Source organism: Hyperolius riggenbachi, chromosome 12 (genome assembly GCF_040937935.1).
Source record: "Hyperolius riggenbachi isolate aHypRig1 chromosome 12, aHypRig1.pri, whole genome shotgun sequence".
Classification (NCBI taxonomy): Eukaryota; Metazoa; Chordata; class Amphibia; order Anura; family Hyperoliidae; genus Hyperolius; species Hyperolius riggenbachi.
Window position 1 is genome coordinate 159699281 of NC_090657.1, and position 27457 is coordinate 159726737.

The 27457-nt window shown below is 46.3% G+C and overlaps 2 protein-coding genes across 28 annotated transcripts in view; one reads left to right on the top strand and one right to left on the bottom strand.

Annotated features, from left to right (window-relative positions):
• The first annotated feature begins 1160 nt into the window (after positions 1-1160).
• Positions 1161-27457, top strand: part of GATA5 (GATA binding protein 5) — a 2064317-nt gene continuing 2038020 nt past the window's right edge. For 20 of the 26 annotated variants that reach the window (XM_068262929.1, XM_068262901.1, XM_068262917.1 and 17 more), the window contains exons 1-2: positions 1161-2359; positions 2398-2978. The gene's annotated coding sequence lies outside the window, so the exon portion shown is untranslated. The remainder of the gene's footprint in view (positions 2360-2397; positions 2979-27457) is intronic. The other 6 variants (XR_011025213.1, XR_011025214.1, XR_011025210.1 and 3 more) reach the window with 1 other exon arrangement.
• The window catches only part of LOC137541556 (opioid growth factor receptor-like protein 1), an 84561-nt gene continuing 76265 nt past the window's right edge, over positions 19162-27457 (bottom strand). For both annotated transcript variants that reach the window (XM_068262894.1, XM_068262893.1), the window contains exon 8: positions 19162-21017. In XM_068262894.1, coding sequence (XP_068118995.1) covers positions 20045-21017 — 973 coding nt within the window. In that variant the 3' untranslated portion in view covers positions 19162-20044. The remainder of the gene's footprint in view (positions 21018-27457) is intronic.

Below are 27457 nucleotides of genomic sequence, written 5' to 3' on the forward strand. Positions count from 1 at the left end.
GGCAAATACAATACGTGAGTTTTACTTATGGAGGCATGTATTATTTTAAAACTATAATGGCTAAAAACTGAGAAATAATGAATTTTTCCATTTTTTTCTTATTCTTCCTGTTAAAATGCATTTACAGTAAAGTGGCTCTTAGCAAAATGTACCCCCCAAAGAAAGCCTAATTGGTGGCGGAAAAAACAAGATATAGATCAGTGCATTGTGATAAGTAGTGATAAAGTTATAGGCTAATGAATGGGAGGTGAACATTTCTCACGTGAAAACGACGGAACCTGAATGGGTTAATGTACAACTTGCAAAGATTGTGTCCAGTGTAGCACTATTTCATGGTTATGATAGGTTGTTAGTAAAGATAATCAATGAGATGCCAGTAATCTGGGCTTGCAAACAAATTTAATGCAAATACCATGCAGATTGGAACAGGCAGGTCATGTATACTAGGAAGTTCACCTGACCAACCTCAAGCTATTGCAAGCAAGCTGGACATTAAATCTTCTTATTGACCGTCCATAGATTATTAGGCTCTAGTGAGTTCGTGAAACTAAAACTCCTCAGGCCTGTTACACAGGCAAGACCCACAGGCAAGACCCACCCTAGTGACACAATCACGCCCACATACTTTCCATGCAACAATGCTGTATATTCACAACTTGCAATGTTATTCTGAAAAACAACAGTCTATATATCACTAGCTATTCTAGCAGAACCATATACTGTAATATGACTAACCATCTTATGGTCCTCTGAGGCCCCTCCCCTCTACCTCAGAGCATATTGGCTGCCCTCAGCGGTACAGCCCCCACCCCCTCTACCACGGAACATATTAGCTGCGCTCTGAGGTAAAGGCCCTCCACTCTACCTCGGTGCATAATAGCTACCCAGGTACAGGCCCCTACCCTCTACCTCGGAGCATATTGGCTGCCCTCTGAGGTACAGGCCCCTCCCCTCTACCTCGGAGCATATTGGCTGCCCTCTGAGGTACAGGCTCCTCCCCTCTACCTCGGAGCATAATAGCTGGCTGCCCTCTGAGGTACAGGCCCCTCCCCTCTACCTCGGAGCATATTGGCTGCCCTCTGAGGTACAGGCCCATCCCCTCTACCTCGGAGCATATTGGCTGCCCTCTGAGGTACAGGCCCATCCCCTCTACATCAGAGCATATTGGCTGCCCTTTGAGGTACAGGCCACTCCCCTCTACCTCGGAGTTTCCAGAGCCGCCTCAACTGGTCTTGTGACTCTCCTCAGAGATGATGCTGTCATTTTGTAATGCCAGGTGATTTTAGTCAAGGAAGGTGTGGAGACTGGAGAGCCCAGACAGGAGGCAGCTGTGAGGCACTGACATCCATCATATGATACAACCTGTGTGGAGTGTGAGGGGACTAGAGACAGGAGGTAGCTCTGAGGTTCCATGAGCCTTGTGAAGGCACAGCCTGTGTGAAGAGAGCAAAAAGGAGAGCTACAATGAGATACTGGGAGCCATTTTGTAATACAGCCTTTGTATTGTGGAGTGTGATGTGTGAGGGGAGCCCAGACAGGAGGCAGCACTGAGGCACCAGCAGCCACCTTGTAAATAAAGCTCAGACAAGAGTGCAGCAATGTATTGGCAGCCATCTTGTGGTACAGCCTGTGTGGAGTGTGAGGGGACCACAATCAGAAGTGCAGCACTAAGTCACCAGAAACCATCGTAGTACAGCCTGTGTAAAGAGCTGCACTGGTACACTGGCAGACATCTTGTAAAACAGCCTTTGTGATTTGGAATATGGAGAGAGCACAGAAAAGAGAGCAGCACTGGCAGCCATTCTGTGGTACAGCCTTTGAGGAGAGCACAGACAGGAGGGCATCTGAGACACTAGCAGCCATTTTGTAATACAGCCTTTGCATTGTATAGAGAGACTACAGAGAAGAGGGCAGCACTGAGGCACCAGCAACCATCTTGTGGTATAGCCTGTGTGGAGAACAAGGAGGGCTACACTGAGACACTGGCAACCATCTTGTGGTACAGTCTGTGTGGGGTGTGACAAAGGAGCGCACACAGAGCAGATCAGTGAATAATGGCGCACAGCGCCTATGCATAAAAATGGCGCCACATTAAAAAGATACGCTTATCGCTATTTATCGTTAGTACTGCATAATGGTGCACAGGGAAAAAAGAAGAAAAATGGCACACAGTAACGTTAGTTATCAATAGCGCCGTCCATATGCCAAACAGCAGACGTTATTTCGCACAGTAACATTATCAATAGCTAACCTACATAAGCCAAACTGCTGAAGTTATTTAACTGCCAAACGGTGAATGGATTTAATGCAACATTGTCAAGGTTAGGGTTAGGCACCACCAGGGGAGATTTAGGGTTAGGTACCACCGGGGGGGGGGGGGGGGGGGGTTAGGGTTAGGCACCACCAGGGGGGTGGTTAGGGTTAGGCACCGCCAGGGAAGTGGTTAGGCACCACCAGGGGGGTCTAGGGGTTAAGGATAGGTACAGAGAGGGTTCTGTGTGTGTTAATGCTAAATAACGATAAGGCTTTAACGTTAAATAGCGATAAGCGACAAACGGATTAGCGGCAACACCGTGCACCATTATTCACAGGCACCATTTTCAGATGGATCCCTCACAGAGGCAGTAATGGAACACCGGCAACCATCTTGTGGTGTATACAACTAAGCAGCAGATTACCAAGGCTAATAGGAAACAGTGGCCCCAAGATCAGGAAGAAGCACTGACCAGCAGGCCAGACATCAGTTTTCTAGAAATGTTCCTGGACCATATAAAGTGACATAAAATTAAAGTATGGAAAAAAAACATTATAGGCTGTAAAAAGAGCCACTAATGCCATTCACAAGTATTTAAAGTGGACCTGAACTGAGAAGAACCAGGAGGCTGCCAAATTTGGTTACAAATAGATTAACAACACCAAGTTTGAATGAAGTGCAGAAGAACTATGATCGTGAATAGAGCAGTAATGGATCAGCATAGGTAAGATATGTAGCTGCTTTATTAAAACTGAAATGTGTTGGATTAGATTAAGGACCTGTAGAGGAACAAGGATGTTTATCTTTCCTGGACCTAGGCCTTCAGTCAGCAATACCTATACCACGGTAATTAATAAATTGCTGAAAGCTCGTCCAAAAATTAAAGCCATGTCTAAGGCCTGGTGCCTGCTTAAAGAGAACCCTAGGCGGCATACTGAAATCCTAATAGGACCCAGAGGCATGTCATGTGCACAATGACATGGCTCTGGGTCATTGTATTGCCTCTGCCAGCCCCCCCCCCCCCCTGCACTCTGCTGTTCCCCCCTTAAAGGACTTCCGAGGCCAAAATCCGGCCCCCAAATGTAAAAAAAGTTATCTACCTGTATGACTTTCTAAGGCACGGAGGACGCCGTCCGCGCCCTCCGTGCCGTTCCGCCGGGTCCCCGCCTCTCAATACGACCCCGAATGGCTCCCGACCCCACGGCCAGGGTCGGGCTCTGCTGCCTGTATAAAGATGGCCGCCGACCCTGGCCGCGCACTCCGCATGGCCGCTACTGCGGCTGCGCAGCACTAGGGCCAACCCCCCGATCACGCTACAGGAAACAGCCTGTTGCGTGGATCGGGGGGTTGGCCCTAGTGCTGCGCAGCCGCAGTAGCGGCCATGCGGAGTGCGCGGCCAGGGTCGGCGGCCATCTTTATACAGGCAGCAGAGCCCGACCCTGGCCGTGGGGTCGGGAGCCATTCGGGGTCGTATTGAGAGGCGGGGACCCGGCGGAACGGCACGGAGGGCGCGGACGGCGTCCTCCGTGCCTTAGAAAGTCATACAGGTAGATAACTTTTTTTACATTTGGGGGCCGGATTTTGGCCTCGCAAGTCCTTTAAAAGATTGCCAGGCTAGCAACAATCTGTCGCTAGCCTGCTTTGTTTATGGGAGGCTTGTCAATCAGCCTCGTAGCATCTTCCCTCGATAACACGCCCCCCCCGCCACTCTCTGCCTCTGTTAGCTTCCTCCAATAGGGAGCCAAGCCGCGACTCTGGAGTCCTTCCTGGGTCGCGGCTTGACTTCCTATTGGAGGAAGCCAACGGGTTGGAGCGTGTTATGGAGGAGGAGATGCTACGAGGCTGATTGACAAGCCTCACATAAAGCAGGCTAGCAAGAAGCAGATTGTCGCTGGCCTGGTGATCTTTTAAAGGGGGACAGCTGAGCGCGATGGGGGGGGGGGGGGGGGGGGGTGCAGGCTGTGACGATACATTGCCCCAGAGCCATGTCATTGTGCACGACATGCCTCAGGGTCCTATTAGGATTTCAGTATAAGTAGGCGCCAGGCCTTAGACATGGCTTTGATTTTTGGACGGGCTTTCAACAATTTATTAATGACCTAATACAGATCTGTCTCACGTGGCAAATTAAGAACCAATATTTCTGCCGAATATGGCCGAAACTTAATAGGTTGAAAACTGATCAATCAAATGCTACTGCAGAAAGTCTCTATCAGACAGACAACCAAACTGCACACTTGCCGAGCAGTTCCACATCCCTTCTATCGCCAAAGAGTGCAATTTACATGCAACTAAATGGCAACGGTTTTTTAACACCACTCCTGTTCAACATTTGATATGTGTGTACAATGCATCAGTTTTCACGTGGATGTCTGTTTGAGTTAACCAAAGTGTGCATGTATCCAGAACAGTTAGTGGTTTTTTTATTGTTGTCTGTCTATGGCTATGGTGCATACTTGTACTGGCTTTGTGATGTACTGTAATGCATCTGTTGTCATGTGGGTAGGGCCGGATTTACCTTAAGGCACTGTAGGCACGTGCCTACAGGAGGCGCCTGATGATGGAAAGGCAGCTCGCTCCCCTCCCCAAGTGCCTCCCTCCCGCCTTCTCTATGCAGAGTCCAGAGTGAGAGTGTAGATGAGAGGTTACTCACCCGGGACTCAGCATTCCAGTGACCCAGATCTACCTTCAGTCAGGGGCAATGCTATCTACCTTATACTTGAGGGTACCTGCAGCTACCTGTGATGGGCAAGTAAACTAAGGGAGAAGTGACATCTGGGCAGCCACTTTACTTATAAGTTCATGAAGGGCAAAGTCTAGGGTTCCAGACCACCTATAGGCTCCAGTGAGGTAAATCCGGTCCTACATGTGGGTGTCTCATGAGGTGAAGCTTAAGTGTGCATGTAGCCAGAACTGTGTTTTTATTGCTGCCTATGTCACTGCTAAGCTATGTTGCATACTTGTACTGGCTTTGTAATGTAATGCCTGTGGGTGTTGAGTCAGAGAGAAAGTGGTTTTATTTTTGTCTCACACATCCCAGGTGGCTGGAAAACCGGTCTGGATGCGAGTTCATGTGTGGGTGTAATTCACATTACGGTCTATGGCAGCACGAATTTAGCTGTCTCGATAGAGATACACATTTGTTATTGTGTTACCCCAGGGCCATAATGCTGAGAACACACTACCCATTACATCCCCAGGACCATAATGCTGGGAATACACCACATATTATATATCTACAAATTCATAATTATGGGAATACACTATATAATACATCCCTGGGGTCATAATACTGGGAATACATCACTAGGGATGGCTCTGCAAGTAATGTAGCTAAGAAGCAGTGGGCCCCGGTGCTAGTTTTACATTGGGGCCCCCCAAGCACTCAATACATAACAATTGATATGGCGAGCCAAAACCAATCAAGGACAACCACAGTGTCAGAGGTGCAAAAAGAGAATGGGGAACCTTTTGTGAATGATTACTACTATTCAAAGCATCTATAGAAGTGATAATTACCAGCACAGGATCAATAAAGAGTGAATACTTTGATTGATGGAGGGCCCCACGGGGCCCGATGCTGTCGCAACCTCTGCACTCTCTATCGCTACACCACTGGGCCCTGCCTAGGAGAACTCATGGAGAAGCATGTGATCAGTTTGATCAGCTGATAGATTTGTAAGGCTCTGATTTGCTGTAAACACTTCCTGGTTTAATGCATAATCATGACCAGCAAATCAGAGCCTTTCAAATCAATCAGCTGATCAAACTGATCATATGAGTTCAGCCTGGCATGAGTACCAAAGAGGAACTGTCCCTCCAAAAGAGGCAGAGTTGGGAGCTATGGTAAAAGTACATGTTAGCTTGTTGCTTCTACAGAAATAAAAGGGAAGCCTTTGTATATAGACAAAAGAGAGGAGTGGAGGAGACACCACAAAAAAAGAATACAATAATTAAAACAATTTAGGATTTTCTTTCCTACAAAGAAGAAGATGTCATCTTTGTGGGTGAGCAATCTCTTCTGGGCAGAGGCGTAGTTAAGGAGATGTGGGCCCCGATGCAAGTTTTACAATGGGGCCCCCTAAGCACTTTATACATAACAATTGATACAGTGTCAGAGGTGCGAGAAGGGGATGGGGAACAGTTTGTTAATGATTACCACTATTCAAAGTATCTATAGAAGTGATTATTATGAGCATAGGACCAATAGAGAGCTAATACTGTAGTTGAGGAAGGGCCCTTCTGGCCCAAGTGCCCCGATGCGGTCGCAACCTCTGCAACCCCTTTTGCTACGCCCCTGCTGCCGGGAGCACAATTTTTCAGACCATAAGACGCACTTTTTCTCCCCCAAAAGTGAGTAGAAAATACTGTGCGTCTTATGGTCCAAATGCTACAATATTAGACCCAGCGCTAGGTATCCCTCTCCACACTGCAACCCCGTCTTCAACATTCTAGCTTGCGCGCTCTGATTCCTGTTTTTATTCCCTTCCTGCATATACACTGTTGGGCGGAGTCTCGTCTCTGCAGCGGTCGGTGAGCGTTCTCATTGGGTGTGTACCCAGAAGCTCTGGACGGCATGCACGCTGAGCACTGGGGATTACCGTATCCTGCTTGTACTGTTCGAATAAGCTGGCATAATGTGAGAAGCTCCCTGTTCTAAACAACAACCATGTTGTGGCATTCTCTGTGCTCTACTCTGCATCCACATAGTAGAAAACACGCTTCATGCTTGCATTTACGCGGATGGGCGGAGTCAAGTCTCTGCATCGGCCGGTGAGCGTTCTCATTGGTTGTGGGCCCGGAAGCTCTGGATGGCATGCACGCTGAGCCCCGGGGATTACTGTATCCAGCTTGTGCTGTTTAATCAGCTGGCGCTAAAGTGAGAAGCTCCCCGTTCTACACAACATCCATGCTGTGGCATTCTCCGTGCTCTGCATCCACATTTTAGCAATCACCCTGCTTGCATCCACGCTGATGGGCGGGGTCAAGTCTCTGAAGCGGCCGGTGAGCGCTCTCATTGGCTGAGTAAGGCCCCATTTACACTTAACCAGTTCAGCCTTCAGTGTATTTTCACCTTATGCATCCGAGCAATTTTCACATTTCAGCGCTCCTCCCATTCATTCGCCAATAACTTTATCCCTACCTATCACAACAAAATGATCTAGATCTTGTTTTTGCCCCCACCAATTAGGCTTTCTTTGGGTGGTAAATTATGCTAAGGATTATTTTTTCAAAATGCATTTTAATGGGAATAAGAAAAAAATTGAAAAAAAATCATTATTTCTCAGTTTTTGGCCATTATAGTTTTAAAATTATATATGCTACCATAATTAAAACCCAAATATTTTATTTGCCCATTTGTCCCGGTTATTACACTGTTTAAATTATGTCCCTATCAAAATGTATGGCGCCAATATTTTATTTGTAGATAAAGGTACATTTTTCAGTTTTGCGTCCATCACCATTTACAAGCCCATAATTTAAAAAACAATAATAATATACCCTCTTGACATACATATTAAAAAAAGTTCAGTCCCTAAAGTAACTATTTATGGTTGGTTTGTTTGTTTTTTTAAATTGTATTTTTTTTTTATGCAAAAGTTTCATGTGGGTATTTATGGGAGAGTGTGGGAGGTAAGGGGTTAATTATAGATTATGTGTAGATCTCCTTATTAAAATAATTGGGTGTATGTGTAATTTTACTATTTGGCCACAGAATGTCCTCAATCATTAGCTTACTGTGCATGCTTTTAGTAAGCAAAACAGGAAGCAATGAGTGTAAGGCCCGGTTCACACTTGCGGTGGCCCTCTGGAATCGCCGTGCCGGAGCCGCACCGCCTGCAGAACGGACGGAACGGACGCACGGCATAGCAATTAAAGCCTATGCGTCCGTTCACATGGGTCCGTTCTGCAGAACCGGAGCCGGACCGGATCCGGGCCGGATCCGGACTCCGGCCTCCGTTCCAACATGCGCTATTTTTTCATCCGGCCCCTCCGGCAGCCGTATCCGGGGCGGAGCCGGACTGCACCATCCGGCCAATACAAACAAATGGGAACCGGAGGCCGCACAACACACTGGCTGAGAAATCCGGATGTTCTACCCCACTTCCTATGCGGATTGTTGCGGCGATATTGGCTGGGGACACATGGGCAAGCATTTTGGAGTGGAGCAGCACGAGCTGGAGATGTTGGCAGGATGTTGGCAGCATGTCGGAGGTGGAGGTGAGTGCTAAACAGCAGAGGGCCTGATTCCACAGGTCCCCCTTCTGCTGACCTCCCAGACCCCAACATTTTTTTTTTTTTTTTACGTTACTTTGCCAAACGGATCCGGATCGCATCCTGATTACCACCTGATGCAACCTGACCGGATCCGGATCGGATCCGGATCAGAACCGTACGGTTCCGATCCGGATCCGGTCCGGATCCGGTCATCCGGTCCGTTTGGCAAACAACCGCTAATGTGAACCGGGCCTTAGGGTAATTACAGTGTTTACAAATGACCGCAGGCATCACATTGCTGCTGCGATCCTTGACACGGGGGCCTAAAACAATGAATGGGAACTGTGTTCCCATTCATTGCTTTCCGGGCTAACGGGTGGCGGTAATAACAAGCACAGGATCGCACGCACGGGCAAGCAGGAGAGCGCAAAGCAGCGATTTCGACAGAGGACGTATATTTACTCCTCTGAGGCTTAGATGAAGGTTTTAGGGGAGTAGATATACTGTACTAAAACCATTAAGTGGTTAATCAGTTAGTGTGCATTAGTACGCGTTTTTTTCCATAGCAGTGCATTGGGAAGAAGATTTCAGTTAAACCGCGTTAAGTGTAAAAGAGGCCATAGAAAAACATGGGCATTACTTTGAAACTCAGTTTTCTTTCAGTTATAACTGAGAGCAACTGATTAAGTGTAAAAGGGCCCAAACCGGGAGCTCTGGACAGCATGCGCGCCGAGCCCCGGGGAGTCTCTTATCCAGCTTGTGCTGTTGAATCAGCTGACTTACGTGCAAAGGACCTGACTATCGGAGTATGCAATGGATATAGGTGAGAACATTTTGATTTGCCTGGGTTATAGCTATGATAGCTGCATTTTGAAGTTGTCAGCCGTTCACAGCCTATCCATATCCCCCCCAACCCCATTTTGTCTCCCTTCTCTAAAGACCCTGGAGGACTTTGGTATCGGTACCAGAGTGCATGTAGAGATGTTATGTGTGGTGTGCAGATGGGAGGGCTCCACTTTAGGCCACTCTAAGTGTTTTTTATTGCAGAGTCTTGTGCTGTTCTGTCCTATTGAATTTAAGTTGATTTGTGTGACTTCAGTTGGAAATGGGGGGCATTACTATTTGCTGGGGGTCCTGGTGTGAGTCGGGTTGCCAGGTGTCCGGTTTTACACCGGACAGTCCGGTTTTTGTGCGCTGTGTCCGGTGCAAAAAGGCATGCTAAACCGGACAATTAAGTTGTCCGGTTTAGAGCCCCCCCCCCCCCCCCCCCCGCAGCGCAGGAGGAGAACAGCGCAGCAGAGAGAGAGCTGGGAGCAGCGGTGGAGAAGGGGGGCAATCTCCCCCCCTTCCCTCACCTTAGGGCTCTCTCTCTCCCCCGCTGTCTCCTCCAGGATGATGTGCAGGCTGGCGAGTGGCTGCAGGCGGAACTTACCTCTGTGTCGCTCCAGCGCCGGAAGTTCGGGTCCCGCAGCCGCTGAGATTCGACTCAAAAAAGATCCGGATCAAAGATCCGAATCATTCATGAGCCGGACAACACTAATCAGTCTGAATAGTGTTGTCCGGCTCATGAATGATTCGAATCTTTGATCCGGATCTTTTTTGAGTCGAATCTCAGCGGCTGCGGGACCCGAACTTCCGGCGCCTGTGACACAGAGGTAAGTTCCGCCCGCAGCCACCCGCCAGCCTGCACATCATATTGGAGGAGACAGCGGGGGAGAGAGAGCACCCTAAGGTGAGGGAAGGGGGGGGGGGGGAGATTGCCCCCCTTCTCCACCGCTGCTCCCAGCTCTCTCTCTGCTGCACTGTTCTCCTCCTGCGGGGGGGGGGGGGGGGGGGGGGGGGGCACCTGGCTACCTAACCTATTCTGGGCACATATAGCCCCTGGCTACCTATTCCGGGCACATATACCCCCTGGCTACCTATTCCGGGCACATATACCCCCTGGCTACCTATTCCGGGCACATATAGCCCCTGGCTACCTATTCCGGGCACATATAGCTCCTGGCTACCTATTCTGGGCACATATACCCCCTGGCTACATTTACTGGGACATATATACCCCTGCCTACGTATACTGGGACATTTACACCCCTGCCTACATATACTGGGACATATATACCCCCTGGCTACATATACTGGGCACATATATCCTTGGCTACATATACTGGGAACACTGGCTGTTTGTCATTATGTGCATTTAGTGGTGAAAAGCTGTCTCTTTTGTGCATTTACTGGTGAAAAGCTGTGTCTTATGTGCATTTACTGGTGAAAAGCTGTCTCTTGTGCATTTACTGGGGAAAAGCTGTCTCTTATGTGCATTTACTGGCGAAAAGGTGTCTCTTATAATGTGCATTTACTGGTGAAAAGCTGTCTCTTATGTGCAGTTACTGGTGAAAAACTGTCTCTTATGTGCGCACTGGACCAGTACTACTGGTGAGGACAGTTAGTGACATGGCTATGTACTCTGTAATGTGCTGCAGAAGATGTCAGTGCGATATAAATACTATAAAAATTTTTTTTAAAAAGCCCATTGCTTAGCCCCACTCTACATAAAAGTGCGCTTCTGACTCCGCCCCTAACTCCACCCCTAACTCCACCCCCTGTCCGGTTTTCTCCATCAGCCGACCACCGTGTGACAGTGTTATTACAGAGCTGTTGCTCTGTGCTGGGGCCTGGAGAGCATAGGAGACAAAGAAGCCTGGGGGACAAGGTCCACAAGATGCCCCTGCACCATGGACGTACCAGGTTTAGAATATTTTTCCCCCCTGGATTTTGTCCTCTAAACTTAGGTACGTCTTATGCTCTGGAGCATCTTATAGTCCGAAAAATACGGTAATTGCTCCCATGCATTTTGCCTATGCAGAAAACGCATGTGAAATCCCATATAATATAAGTCTTTGGGCCACACAAAAATCACATTGCTGTGTGATTAGCAATGCAATTTTATATGTGTTTTAAAATAGCACAGCAAGTTTCTTCTCCCCTTATACTATATGCGAATCGCATGCAATTAACACACAATGCTTTCCTATAGAGCTGCAAAAGGTATGTGTTTGTGCTTTTTTTTTTTTTTTTTTACATAGAAATGTAATTTTTTTTCGTCTTTGAAAAAGGCATGAGATTAAAAAACCGCAAAACAAAAACGTATAAAACACGCACATAAAAGTGCAAACAGAAAAAATAAGGCAGACATGCATATGACAGAAAATGCATGGTTTTCTGCAGACAAGTGTGCCCTGTGCCCCAGCACACTTTGGGGTCAATTCATAAAGCATTACCGCATTCGGTAATGCAGAAAACAGCTGACTTTTACTAAACACTTAAAAAAACGTCAATTCATAAAAGCGGTTACCGCATGAAAAGATGAAATTACAGAGCAGTGAGGTAAATCACAGACTTGAGCGATAAATACCTCAACACATCAGTAAATGTCTATTCATAAAGCCGACAGTCTGCTTTGAAGTGGTGAAAAGAGTGCAGAGACTGCGCTGGGATCCGTGACTCACAAGCAGAGGCAGCTGTAACTGACAGGAGCAGGGAGCCAATAGAAACAGCCCGTCTTCTGCAAGTCTGAATGCTAGAATCTGATAGGACCCACAGCCTTCGCTGGCGGGACAAGCTTTTCAACCCTGAAGGCAGCAGCAGAGCGAGATTGGAACAAAACAGGCTTCCCCTGAATACCTTAGGGCCCGTTCAGATCACAAATGCAGATGGCCATGCGTGCGGAACGCGTGTGGACCGCAACGCGTACGAACGCATGGCCATCCGCGTTTGTGTGCATTGCGTGGCTGATCCCATCACTGAAAAGTGAATGGGACAGCCACGCGTTTTAGCAAAATCTGCGTGCAGCATGCGTTCCCGGACCGCACAGGTCCGGAACGCATGCAGTGTGAACATCAGACATTGCACTCTATGCAATGTCTGATGTCGTGCGTATCGGCCACCTGCACGCGTTTCCAAAACGCGGCTGGAAACGCGTGCAGTGTGAACGCTCCCTTAGGCTGTGTGTCTGTTTAACCTCTTGGGTACTTTTTTGAAGATATGTAGGAGCTAGAACGGGAAATCACCTAAACATGGCATGTGTAAAGTTTCTTGAAGTTAATCTAAGCTGTGGCAATTAAGGACCAGGGGTGCTTTGCAGGATCTGTGCTGAGTGGGCTCTCCAGCCCACAGCACAGATCAGGAATAAGGCAGGGGGACCGGACTTCCCCCCCCCCTTTTTTCCCCACTAGGGGGATGACCTGCTGGAGGGGGTGTCTGATCACCGCCGCTCCGTGTGGCCGAGCTCCCCTTCGCTCCATGGGAGGCACAGAACGGCGATGCATCCTGTGCCGCCTCTGATAGGCTTCAGCTTATCACACGTCGGCGATCCCCGGCCAATTAGAGCCCAGGGCTCGCTGATTTCCTTTACACAGCTGCTGCGCCGTATTGATGTAAACAGGGGGAATTTCTTCCCCGTGTGTTTACAACTAGCCTGCGAGCCGTGATCGGAGGCTCGCAGGCTGTTCATGGAGACACCCTCCATGAACGGACATTCGAGCGGCCATTTCCATGTAAAACCACAAATGACCAGCCTCCGCCTATTGGCGTTAGGCGGTCGTTATGTGGTTAAATAGAATGCCTGGAGTTATTTCCAGATTCAAGGTCTAAAAGCCATACATTTTTTTCACAAGCTTTTAGACACTAAGAACAAGAAGAAAAACATACTACAGAGAGATATGCAGCAGCTCCTGCATGAAACTCACTCAGGCACGGAATTACCACCCTGTTCTGCAGCTTTCCGTCCCGAGCCTAACTCGGAATTAACGCTAAGGAGGTTAAGAAAGACCAATGGACAGATTCAGAGCAAGCAAAGGCAGTATAACAAAACATTCACATCTAAAGGGATGTTGAGATGCCCCGCAATGCCCTCACTGCACGGAACAGCTTGTAACAACACAGAGACATTCCACTCTTCTGTTAAAAACAGGTTTTTTGTCAATGTGCTTCGGTAATTTACCACACTTCTACTGCACCTGTGAAAATTTTTATGAATTACCACATTAAAGAGGAACTGTAACGACAAAACGGCCCCTGGGGGGTACTCACCTCGGGTGGGGGAAGCCTCAGGATCCTAATGAGGCTTCCCACGCCGTCCTGCGTCCCTCGGGGGTCTCGCTGTAGCCCTCCGTACAGCCGTGACGCAATATTTACCTTCCTGGCTCCTGCGCAGGCGCTCTGATGGCTGTCGGCGCCGAAGTAGGCGGAAATACCCGATCGCCGTCGGGTCTGCTCTACTGCGCAGGCGCAAGTTTCCGGCGCCTGCGCAGTAGAGCGGACCCGACGGAGATCGGGTATTTCCGTCTATTTCCGTGCCGAAAGTCGCCACAGCGCCCCCGCTGGAGCCAGCAAAGGTAAATATTGAAGCTACAGTCGGCTCTGTCGCCGGCTGTTCGGAGGGCTGCAGCGAGACCCCCGTGGGACAGAGGACGGTGTGGGAAGCCTCATTAGGATCCGGAGGCTTCCCCCACCCGAGGTGAGTACCCCCCCAGGGGAGGTTTTTGTTGTTACAGAGTCTCTTTAAAGAGAACCAGAGACAACAGAAAAAAGATATTATACATACCTGGGGCTTCCTCCAGTCCCATCAGCCTGGATCGCTCCCATGCTGCTGTCCTCCGCTGCCTCTATCCGATGGTACCGGGTCCCGTCATTTCGACCGGTCGGGCCAGTCGACGCATGCGCAGTGCGCTCCCTCCGTACTGCACAGGCGCATGCGTAAAGATATGGAGGGAGTCCCTGCGCTTGCGTACAATTGGCCGCCTCCGCCGGAAGTGCTGGGACCTGGTACCAGCGATAGAGACAGCGGAGGATGGCGGCGTGGGAGCGATCCAGGCTTATGGGGCTGGAGGAAGCCCCAGGTATGTATAACATCTTTTTTTCATTTTTTTAAAGACCATTTGTCTCTGGTTCCCTTTAAACATTTAAGCCCGCGGGCATTTTTCACCTTATGGACGCGAGGAATTTTCCCATTTCAGTGCTCCTCCCTTTCATTCCCCAATAACTTTATCACTACTTATCACAAAGAAATTATCTATACCTTGTTTTTCCACCACCAATTAGGCTTTCCTTGGGTGGTACATTATGTTAAGAATTATTTTATTCTAAATGCATTTTAACAGGAATAATTAAGAAAAAAGTGGAAAAAAAATCATTTCGCAGTTTTCAGCCATTATAGTTTTAAAATACTACATGCTACTGTAATGAAAAGCCACACATTTGATGTACCCATTTGTCCCGGTTATTGCAACATTAAAATTATAACCCTAGTATAATGTATGGTGACATTTTATTTGGAAATAAAGGTACTTTTTTTCAGGTTTACATCCATCACTTATTTTTAGCCCATAAATTTAATACAATATGTCCTCTTGACATACAAATTATTTTTTTTTTTATTACCCAAAGTCAGTAGGTGTAGATTTACCATTTGGCCACAAGATGTCCCCACTGAGCAAATCCCTATGTAGCGTACAGATACGCTACATAGTAAAGAATGTGTTGCTACGTTGTAACTAAGGAAGTAACACAGGCTTCAGTGGAAGCCTGCATCATGGGTGGCCAGCGGGCAGATTAATGAATGGGAACTTTGTTCCCATTCATAAATCTAACGATCGGCGGCGGAGGAAGGAAGCGCGGCAGCTCTATTTAAATAATAAACCCTGGACGTGTACAGATTGGCACAGGGGACTTTTGTCCCATGCAGCCAGTCCTCCCTGTTTGCAGCAACATCACGATCGCCCGCAATCCACCCCAAGCTGCAGCGGCGTGACTATCGCGACCCTGCGGCTGTAGCAGCTGCTGCTGTGGACGTGAAGCTCACGTCTGCACGGCATAAATGGTTAAAGTCTAAAATACCGAATGCGTTATTTTCCCGACCCGATTTTTTCACACAGACTTTTATGAATTGACCCCTTTATCCTTTTTTTTGGGCTCCTCCTCCCCTTCTTTCTTGTTCCTCACCCTCCTGTGAGGTCTGTTACCAGCCAGTGTCTTTTATCCTTTTTTTTGGGCTCCTCCTCCCCTGCTTTCTTGTTCCTCACCCTCCTGTGAAGTCTGTTACCAGTAGAGATGTTCAATGATATGCAAATACTAACATGTTTATGCAAATTGGGTAAATTTTCAAGCGGCTTATATTTGCATAACATTTGCATAATATTGGACATATTTGCATACCATTGATCATCCCTAGTTACCAGCCAGTGTCTTTCCAACTGTTGGTCTATTTTTGTCAGTATGACCACCATCGGGGAGATATTCACATACTTGAGAGAGGACGGGCGTTACCCACATGTGCAGACTGTGGTTGCTGGTTAGCAACCCAGGATTTTAAGTTCCCATTCTACTATAATCTCATATCTTACACCTTGCAACTGCTTACTGACATTGGGGTCCCGATGTTTCTGTGTGTGGGTTTTTTTGGGGAGGATCTCACCAACCCACAAAACCTGAATACCTTTGTAAACCGGCCCCTAATGAAAATACCTTTCTACAGGTTTTGTAGGGTTTTTATCAATTTAATAGTAAATATGGGAATAGGAGGACATGAAAAACTTTGCATATAGATGGGTTTAGAGGGGCTCGGGTGTGATATACGGGTTTACTGCCATGAAGTATCATGCTGTCCACATGCTCTGATCTCATATGCATATTTCCAGATTGCTTTCTTAGGTTTCAGACTTCCTTGTTCTCCAGGTATTTCCATCCATAGGTCTTGCGGTTGTGCAGAGTGTGGGAATTTGGCCCGCCTCCTCTGTGCTGTTATCTGCCTGTTCCTGGTATTCTATATAGCTGTCACTGTCCACCACTTTATAGCTTAGGTTTACTGGATCTCCTGCCTACATTCATTCCCTCAGCTTACAGACATGCCTGCTCCATTTTCATGGCCCTGCATAGCCTGTTCTGCTGCTCTGATCAAGCCTTTATTGCTGACCTCTACTCCGGGCTTTTCTAGCCTTGTCGTCACTCCAGACAAGAAGTCCTGTCCCCCCCCCCCCCCCCACACACACACACACACACATACACACACACTAGAGAATATGAACCATGTAGCATATAAGGTGGATGCTTATTACAGGGAGTCCCCGTGATACAATCAACCTACTACTTTTGTCGCATTTTGTTGCACACCTCCTTTCCTGCACTACACCAGCTTAGTGTGTAAATGCAGAGTACAGTGCAGCAGAAGCTGTGCTCTCATCTCTCCGCTGGAGTCCAGTGCTGTGCCTGTGCGACCATCCTGTCTGTCCCCATCCTCTTCCTGCACTACCCCAGCTTAGTGTGTAAATGCAGAGTATAGCCCAGCATAAGCTGTGCTTTCACCTCTTCACTGGAGAAAATATCATATGGTTCTAGATAGTCGAAGTTGCAGGCAGTTGCTCTTCAGGACACCGATCTCCCTGCTGCTGCGCACATACATGCAGCAGAAGCAGTTGATAGAGCACCCGTGGGGGTGGGGTAGGCCCTAATCCATGAGCATAGTTGCCTGGAATGCCTTTGCCTAAAAACAGCCCTGCCTCTACTAGAGAATGTTTAACTTCATTAAAATATCCTCCCAAGATTATCACCTGAAACAACACATCCGGATCTCAAGTGATCCATCTTCATATTTACGCTCACTGGTCACTGTAAAATTGTTATGCAGTTTTCCAATCTGGGCAGACATGGATTTAGTTCAGGTCTCAAACCACCCCTTCCTGCTACTTGTACAGAAACTACCATATACATCAACTCCTCCATACCATGTGAGCAGTCCTATCTATACCCGTAGCAACCAGCCTCTTCTGTGTAAAGTATCTCATTACAACAGCCCTCTCTGTGATGTACAACCCCCCCCCCCCTCCCCCCCATGCGCCCACACACACCAGGCCCAATCTTCCATGCGCAGCAGCATTCTCACAACCCTCATATGTAAAATATCTACTATCCTATGTGCAACAACCCACGAGCCGCCCTGCCCCTTGGGACCATTCTATTGCTATATGTAGACAGCCCTATGTAGTCCCCCCCCAAAATACACACAAACACACATACCCTCCCTTCATAACATATTTGCTACTCTGCAGCCTACGTGGCCTTTACAGATCTCCAGCCATGTTGATAGGTGGACAGTTTTTTTCATCTGATACTCTCAAGTCATATTTCTTTCTACCAAGTTAAAAAGTTGAACAGCGAGGAGAACGCCAGAGCATACCACTAAGGCTGCATCTGAAATGACCACCAGCTCAGCGTGCAGCATCTAAATAGATTTTCTGCACACTTCGCATTCAATTTAGAAGAAAATCATATGCAAATCTGCTACTACTTATCATGCAAACAGGAAACGAAGGAGGAGGGGCTGGGAGCAGCTAATCTGACAGTTACATAGTTACAAGTTAAGGAAAGGTGGGGGGGAAAGGCTGCGCATCCCTAAACACATGTTGCAATTGAATGGTTAATCGCACAGGCATACACGGCCTCTGCCAGACTGAAAAATGCATGCCCTGCATCCAAGACAAGTGCTAACATTTATTAAACTAGGAGGAACTTTAGCTTCCAATATGGTTTGCAAGCAAAGTATATTATACTAGACACTTGCGCCACGGTGAGGCAAACCTCCGGGCAAGTGACCTAACCTAAATTTAAAACCTTGGGAGCAGCTAAGCAAAAAAAGTGTAACTTACATTTGGTTGAACAGCGAGGAGAACGCCAGCGCATACCACTTGCCTCACCGTGGCACAAGTGTCTAGTATAATATACTTTGCATGCAAACCATATTGGAAGCTAAAGTTTCTCCTAGTTTAATAAATGTTAGCACTTGTCTTGGATGCAGGGCATGCATTTTTCAGTCTGGCAGAGGTGGTGTATGCCTGTGCGATTAGCCATTCAATTGCACCATGTGTTTAGGGATGCGCAGCCTTTCCCCCCACCTTTCCTGAAGTTACAAAGTTGTTCGGGGCATTTGCTTAAAAAAAATAAATAAAAAAAACAACACTTATATAGTGCTTTTCTCCTGGCGGACTCAAAGCGCCAGAGCTGCAGCCACTAGGACACGCTCTATAGGCAATAGCAGTGTTAGGGAGACTTGCCTAAGGTCTCCTGCTGAATAGGTGCTGGCTTACTGAACAGGCAGAGCCGAAATTCGAACCCTGGTCTCCCGTGTCTGAGGCAGAGCCCTTAACCATTACACTATCCAGCCACCCCTAAGTGGACCCAACGCTTAAACAGCACAGAATGAAAACAGAGAAATGCACCCTGTATGTATTTAGAGAGTTTAGCCCGTCTTATTAACCCTCATCTGTGACTAATCACCACCGTAATTTAATCTCTCAGCTGTGTCAGCTCAGGAATCTCCTCTGCCATGGCAGAGCAGCTAGTTTGTAAACACAGGATGTTAACAATATGTCTGCTTCCATAAAAGCAGGAAGTAGACACACTGCAGATTTATATCAGCTGTAACAAAGACATGCTTTTATTTAAAGGTTATTATGCTGCTGAGTATCTTTTAGAGCAGAGAGGAAGATCTTAGTTCAGGTCTGCTTTAATGCTTTCCCGTTTCCTAATTCTTTGATATTATCTAATGAGTATTTAGAACATCATTTTTCATCTTCTCTTTAAAATAAAATAATGAAAAAAAGTAGGTGAAGAGTACTGTCACAATTATTCTGAGTATATTTTTGTTTGCTGGTGGCTTAAAAGGCATTTTATTGACAGGTTGTGAAGCTACCGTATCACCTAGGAGAAAACAAGGGAAAACGTTTCCTCATTCCTATTGCAGTTCTTTTCAGCAATTGCCCTCTGCACCTTTGTCCATATAACCTTTTGGTTCAGTTGTCTTTATTCTGCTCCACTCTTTGTAGGGTCTCTGGAAACGTGTGTCCTTTGTCTCTGCTTTATTACTAGTCTCTATTATGCAGGGCCGGGCTGAGGCAGAGGCGAGAGAGGCTCCAGCCTCAGGGCGCAGTGTAGGAGGGGCTCACAACTCAGCTATCATTCCCCTATTGTGTTTGAAGCAGAGAGAAATAAGAAAAGGGGATACATGACAGTGACTGTAAGCCAGATAACTAGAAAATAAAGGTACTGGGGGCCCTGGGGCGCCTCTTACTCTTATAGCAATCAGTGTGTGACGGCTGGGGTGGGAGGGACGGAGGGGCGCACTTTGGTGTCTCAGCCTTGGGTGCTGGAGGACCTTGTCCCGGCTCTGCTATTATGTTACTAATATTACTTTCCTTCTCCTTGATACTCCCGGTATTTGTATTCCCACTGCAGGTTTCTTCCACTTCCCTTTTTCAATTCCCAGAGTTTATATTGCATTCTGGTGTATTTTCATTTTCCCTTCGCCTGTGTTCATTTTCATTGAACTGACTAGATGTCTACATTGTGTTTTTGCAGTTCATCTTTACTTTTTGTCTGCTCAGGTTCTTTCCTGTCAACTTTACTGCTTTCTCTTCCAGGATTTTTCATGACATTTTCACTGTCCTGCCTCAGTTATCTTATTCTATCTTTCCTCTCAGGTTCTTTTAAGTCATCCTCATGGTCTTCCCTCTCAAGTTTTTTCTAATCATCCTCACTGGTTTCCTTCCCAGGTTCTTTTATGTCATTTTCACTGTCTTCCCTCTCAGTTTCTTTCTGATTATCCTCACGGTTTTCCTTCCCAGGTTCTTTTATGTCATTCTCACTGTCTTCCCTCTCAGTTTCTTTCTGATTATCCTCACGGTTTTCCTTCCCAGGTTCTTTTATGTCATTCTCACTGTCTTCCCTCTCAGTTTCTTTCTGATCATCCTCACTGGTTTCCTTCCCAGGTTCTTTTATGTCATTTTCACTGTCTTCCCTCTCAGTTTCTTTCTGATTATCCTCACGGTTTTCCTTCCCAGGTTCTTTTATTTCATTCTCACTGTCTTCCCTCTCAGTTTCTTTCTGATCATCCTCACGGTTTTCCTTCCCAGGTTCTTTTATGTCATTTTCACTGTCTTCCCTCTCAGTTTCTTTCTGATTATCCTCACGGTTTTCCTTCCCAGGTTCTTTTATTTCATTCTCACTGTCTTCCCTCTCAGTTTCCTTCTGATTATCCTCACGGTTTTCCTTCCCAGGTTCTTTTATGTCATTCTCACGGTCTTCCCTCTCAGTTTCTTTCTGATCATCCTCACGGTTTTCCTTCCCAGGTTCTTTTATGTCATTCTCCCTGTCTACCCACTCATCTTCCCCATCTTCTTTGACAGGTTTTTTCATGTTGTCTTCACTCAAGTGAAATTTCCCAGTTAGTCTACGGAGTTTTTCCACAGGTCCCCAGATAAATTTGTCTTGTGGTTCATAGTTCTGCCAGGCAAATAACACCAGTTTTCGTCGCTCAGCCTTGTTCTTCACAGTAAACATAAAATAGTCCAGAGCACTTCTTTTTACATTATGTAAGTTGCTACAACACAGGGTCTCCTGCAGGAAGAAGCTGACCAGAGCGGCCTGGAAACGCTCATAGCCAAACTCCCCCAAACACTTGAGAATACGAGTGATCCGCAGGTTGTTGTGGGTGTAGCTGTAGAAAGAAAAGATGTGTAAGTGGACTGTTTAATATTCACATGAGGAAGCACTATACTCACACACACAAAAAAATATATACCATCCAATTAAATCCTTGCTAGGCCTGGAACCCACTAGCAGCGCTTTTCTAAGCACTTGTGATTTGAAAAGCTCTTGCTAATGTAAATGCTGTGGGTGTGATCCCACTTGAGGGATGTGATTTTTTTTTTAAATCCCCCATAGCATCACATTAGCAAGAGCTTTTCAACTCACTAGTGCTAAGAAAAGGGCTGCTAGTAGGTTCTAGGCCTTAAAGGGGCACTATGGTTAAACATTTTAAATATGTGCAAACATAGCAAATAAGAAGTACATTTTTTTCCAGAGTAAAATGAGCCATAAATTACTTTTCTCCTATGTTACTGTCACTTACAGTAGGTAGTAGAAACAGAAGCGACAGGTTTTGGACTTGTCCATCTCTTTGTGGGGATTCTCAGCAAGGCGTTTATGCTTTATAAAGATATTCCCTAAAAAGGATTTAAAAAATTATGCTGTCCAGCTTCCCTGCTCGCTACACAGTTTTTGGGCAGTTGGACAGAGCAACTGCCATTCACTAAGTGCTTTTGAAAATAAAGAAATCCCTGTAAATCCCCCATGAAGAGATGGACTAGTCCAAAACCTGTCAATTGTCAGATTTCTACTACCTACTGTAAGTGACAGCAACATAGGAGAAAAGTAATTTATGGCTCATTTTACTCTGGAAAAAACGTACTTATTATTTGTATATGTTTGCACATATTTTATTTTCTCCAAAATGACTGATGATATGGCTTTTCATTAATCCATAGAGTACGTCAGTTTTATCCAATCATATTAGCAGGAAAAGCAGTATATATGTTTTAGGGCTTGTACCCAGTACTTCTTGTGTGCATTTCAGCAATGCATACAGGCTTCAATTCACTAAGAAGCGTTCTGTAAAAATCTCATGTTCAGTAATTTACCTCATGTGGCAGTTTAGACTTTTTTCTACCAAAACAAGATTTCTTCACATGCAGTAACAATGTCAATTAGTGAATTGTCATGCAATTTTTCTGTAAATTACCAAAGATTTTTACCTTGAGTATTTCATTCTGTAGTTTTAAGGAATCATGTAGTATTTATTAAGTATTTGTGTACGTGGTTCAGAGACATAAAAGCATACCCCCCAACCGTCCCGTTTTCGACTGTACCGATTTTGGGGGGCTCTCCCGCGATCCCGGTATGAGCCCCCCAAGTCTCGGGCGGCAGTGGGCAGAGAGGGTTAAAAAAAAAATGATCGAGGCGGCAGCCACGCCTAAGTGGGATGCCGGCAATACATTAATACCTCCCTCCCTCCCTCCCTTGAAATCTGCCCCGTGTCCCCCCCATTAGTAGAGTGCGCAGGGCAGCGGAGCGGGCTGTCCTCTTCCCGGCGTCCATCGATGCGTACCGGTATCCAACTTCAATCTGCTACCTGTGACGTCACAGGAAGTTGAATGAAGCCAGATGTTGGTACGCTTCGATGGACGGAGGTAAGATGACAGCCCGCTCCGCTGCCCTGCGCACTCTGCTAACGGGGGGACACACAGGTGACAGATTTCAAGGGAGGGAGGGAGGTAGTAATGTATTGCCGGCATCGCAATCCCGCATCTCACTTAGGCGCGGCTGGCGCCTCGATCATATTTTTTTTACAGTGGCACCCATCCTCACCCTCCTCCCCACCCACGGGCACCCTTACCCTCCTCCCCACCCACGGGCAGGATATATGAGGGTTATTTTTATGAAAAATTATAAGGCTATCAAAATTCATTAAAAAAAAGATTTATAAAAACTATGGTAAGCGTGGCTAGGGTGTGTGGTTAGGGGTGTGGCCTGTATCCCGATTTCAAATTTTAAAATATTGGGAGGTATGTAAAAGTGAAATATAATTATTATCAATCATCCCCGGGTTAAAAAACATTAATAGCTAGGTTAAGAACTAATTTTATTTATCCAAATGAACGAAACACTCACAGAATTAGAACGCATTTCTCTGGATAAGGTTCCTGATTCTTCAGACATATAAAGAGAGCAAAATGAGCCATAGTAGAGCCTAGTGCCTTAAAGAGAACCAGAGGTGAGAGGGATCTGGAGGCTGCCATGTTTATTTCCTTTTAAACAATGCACATTGCCTGGCAGCCCTGTTGATCCTCTGCCTCTAATAATTTAAGCCCTAGCCCCTAAAAAAACACGCAGATCAGATGTCCATGACAAATCTGACAAGATAAGCTGCATGCTTGTTTTAGGCATGTGATTTAGACCTTACTGACCAGAAAATTCACCAGGACTGCCAGGCAACTGGTATCATTTAAAAGGAAATAAATATGGCAACTTCCATAGGTCTCTCACCTCGAGTTCCTTTTTAATTAGATATTTTGAAGGATTATTACAGTGCAGGGGGAGTGGATGAAAGATGTGATACATTTTATTATACTGACAAGTAAAGTGCAAGTCCAGCTGCATAAAATTGACATTACATTTGTATCAGGTCACAACCATTAGGCTCCCAGCACACTGCATGCGATTCAGATTTTTAATCGTTTTTTACATCCGATTCCGATTAATAGTATACTGCATGCTGCATTTTTCCTCAATTTTTCTGTTGATTGCATTCAGAGAAAATCAGAATTGCAAATCGGAAACGGAATTGCAAAACGGATTTGCAGTTTGCAGGGAGCCATAGTATCGTATTAACTGTTTTTACATACTACATAATACTGTTAAATTAGAGAAATATGTTATTACTATCCTTATTTTTTGAATACTGTAATTAGTTTTCATCTTTTTTCTGGTCGGTTTCCCCGCTTTATAACCTTCTGAATGGCGGTTTGTTGCTGGCAGCTCCAGGCTGGAGAAACCAAACTTCTCACTTGTGTTACCGAGTGTAAAAATCTCTGTGAATTGACATTTATAGAGGCAATTTACCTCACTTGTTGGTAATTTCAGTTTTCCACATGGTAACAGCCAGTGACTTGTCATGCCACAGAATGTTACACTGTTTTCTGCTTCACCGAATGCAGTTACACTTAGTGTCACAGGAGCCCTAGTGGCTGACCGCACTTAGCCTTCTAAACGGTGCCAGCGCACAGATCGTGCGAACTCTGGTCGCAGTCAATGCGCAGGAACCGTTAAGAATTAGCCGCAGACAACTCAGCAGGAAGCCTGTGAGACACGGGTGATTACCACTTCACCCACTGGTTCAGAGTAAACTGCCACCACCGCGGTTATCATGGGACCGTGGGGCCCACTAACTGACTGACTAATCCTGCGGATAAAACGGTTAAACACACGATATTCTGTCTAGCCAACAACAAACAAACAGTAGCGTATCTTCAGAGACCCGGGATCATTTCTGTGTGTGCTGATAAGCAGGGTAGCGAAACAGTGAATGACTTGGAGGAAGTCTTTTATTCACAGCAATATAAATAATTAATATATACAGACAATTATTAAAATCAACAATTATTAAAACAGTAATAGCCAGTATGAAAAATAAAAGAAGGGAGAAAAATACTTAGTTCCTGGAAAGATGTCCTTATTGTGGGAAGAATCATAAAGTTCTTGGTTTCAAAGTCCAGAGTTCAGACCAGGTGGATGCCAGCATATCCTCGAGCTGGCCTCTGATGAGTGCAAGATGTTTCAGTGTGGAGGACCCTGAGTTTGGGTCCTGAGCCATTCTTATGCCCCTGCTTCAGTAGGAGGGAGTGAGGGCGGGGAGCCATACACCCCCTTAGAAGATGAGATGAGCCCTCCCCTTATCCTGGGGGCTAGAAATCATATCTACCCATATATGGGCTCTATCTCACAGAACCGTACAGGTCAGGGCAGATTTATTAACATTTTCAGGTCTGTCTCGATTTACCCAGCGCCCTGATACCAGACATGAGGGGTGGGACCCCTGTGGTATCATCAGGGCATTTTCAAACTGCCTAACTGGCAGTCCTTACCTCAGAATGTTCTGAAACTTCCTCAGAACCAGCACCGGGGCTCATGCTACACTTCCCCCACGTTTGGTGAAGCTGCCATCTCAGGAACCCCAGAAATATTACAGATCTGGGAAGTTATGGATTATGCCATGAGCCTCAGGTTAATTCAGGAGGTGTTCTAGCTGCTAACAGCTGACTTTCCTTTGATCTTTACTAGGGAGCAAAGTGTCAAGACCTCCCGTGGATTCGTAGCCTGCCTGGCTGTACCTAGGCATCCTTTGGTTAATTAACATCTCCATGAGATCAGCTAAGTGTCACCTGGTTCCCAGAACCAAAAGGGGAATTGTGCCTTCCACAGGGAATATGTCCAAGCTAATTAACACCTTCCCCCCAGGCTGTCACTTCAGCTAAGACAGATCCCCCAGCTGTCCCTAGGCATAGGGATACTACACGTCAAATCTTGGTTCTATTGATCTGAGGCGCAATCGATGCAGGAATCGAGTGCGATCGTTCTTTTCTTCACGGGCGGTTCCAGGACGCGCCTGCGTCCCCGCAACCGTCCGTGACACTTAGCAAATTGAAGCCAATAAATGTGTGAAATATGTAAGGACAGCAAAAGTGCATAGACTGCGCTGTCTCATCTTCCCACTGATCCATTATCCCAGCACACGGCTGAGTGAATTTTTGTCCAACATAGTGTTTTTTCAAAACACTGAATAGAATCCGCCCTTTTCATGATACACTGCTATGGAGGAAAACAATGCAACTCATACTAAGGCATACCTAAAGGTACCCATACACGTTCAGATTGCCACCCAGTGCAGCAAACAGATCAATCCTTCCCCCGATCTGCATGTGATCATGGAAAATCAGTTCATAAATCGAGAAGGCATTCTCATAGATAGAAGGCAAATATCTCAACGGGCTTCTAAAAATCAGGGTAATACTGAATAAAAATTATAACCTTCTAGGTGCTATGGAAACAGAGTTATTTAGAGTTTGGTATTACACATGTTAATCTGTCAGTGTTTGGTATCATTTGATAAAGTGCTACCTGCAGGTTATAAATCTGCCCCCAGATTCACTGTAGGCCAATCCAGAGGGAAATGGCAAAGGTTATTAATAAATCGTGCCATTTCTGCTTGTAAAAATCCTTGCCCACCTTGGAGAGCCGGATTAAGACCACACAAGGCCCCAAGCAGAGCAATAAAATTTGGGGCCCACCTCCTCAGCCACCCTGTTGAACCCCCCCCCCCCCCAGTATAGGTGACCGGATGTCCCTGCAGTATTTAGTTGTTGGATGTCCCCCTACTATAGGTAGTAGCCAGATGTCCACCCAAAATAGATAGCAAGACAACCCTCCAGTAAAGGTAGCCAGATGTTCCCCCAGTATAGGTAGCCAAGTGACCCCCCCACTATAGGTAGCCAGATGACCCCCCCTATATATAGCCAGCTGTCACCACCCAGTATAGGTAGCCAGATGTCAACAGATGTTTGGTCACTTTAATTCCCAAGGCTCATTCCTCCCCTCACTCACTTATGTCCTCCCCTTTGGCACCATCTCCCTCTGTCAGGCCACACATCTTTATTGACCTCCCTCCTGGCACCATGATCCCTGCCTTGCTAATGCTAATTTCCGAAGTTTCGGTACCCCTTCTTCCATCACTGTTTTCACCTCCCCTCCATGCCTTTTTGGTGGTCAGTGGCAGTTCATCACTGTCTGCACACAACTAACTTTACTATAGTATGAAACCCTATAGGCCACATCCCTACTCAGTACTGGAGTAGGAAAAGCCATTATGATTTGATCATAGTGAAATAATCTGTCAGTAACAATTGATGCATGTATGGCCAGCTTTAGATTATGGTTTCTAATAAGATTGGAGAGGGAAGAAAGAAGGCAAAGCAGGTGGTTTTGGTGCACAGCGCTCAGCACCGGTTACCCAAACTAACAGACCCATAGCAGCAATAATACAGGGAGGGCAGAATTATTAGGCAAATTAGTATTTTGACCACATCATCCTCTTTATGCATGTTGTCTTACTCCAAGCTGTATAGGCTCGAAAGCCTACTACCAATTAGGCATATTAGGTGATGTGCATCTCTGTAATGAGAAGGGGTGTGGCCTAATGACCAACACCCTACATCAGTTGTGCATAATTATTAGGCAACTTCCTTTTCTTTGGCAAAATAGGTCAAAAGAAGGACTTGACAGGCTCAGAAAAGTCCAAAATAGTGAGATATCTTGCAGTGGGATGCAGCACTCTTAAAATTGCAAAGCTTCTGAAGCGTGATCATCGAACAATCAAGCGTTGTATTCAAAATAGTGAACAGGGTCGCAAGAAGCGTGTGGAAAAACCAAGGCCCAAATTAACTGCCCATGAACTGAGTAAAAGTCAAGCGTGCAGCTGCCAAGATGCCACTTGCCACCAATTTGGCCATATTTCAAAGCTGCAACATCACTGGAGTGCCCAAA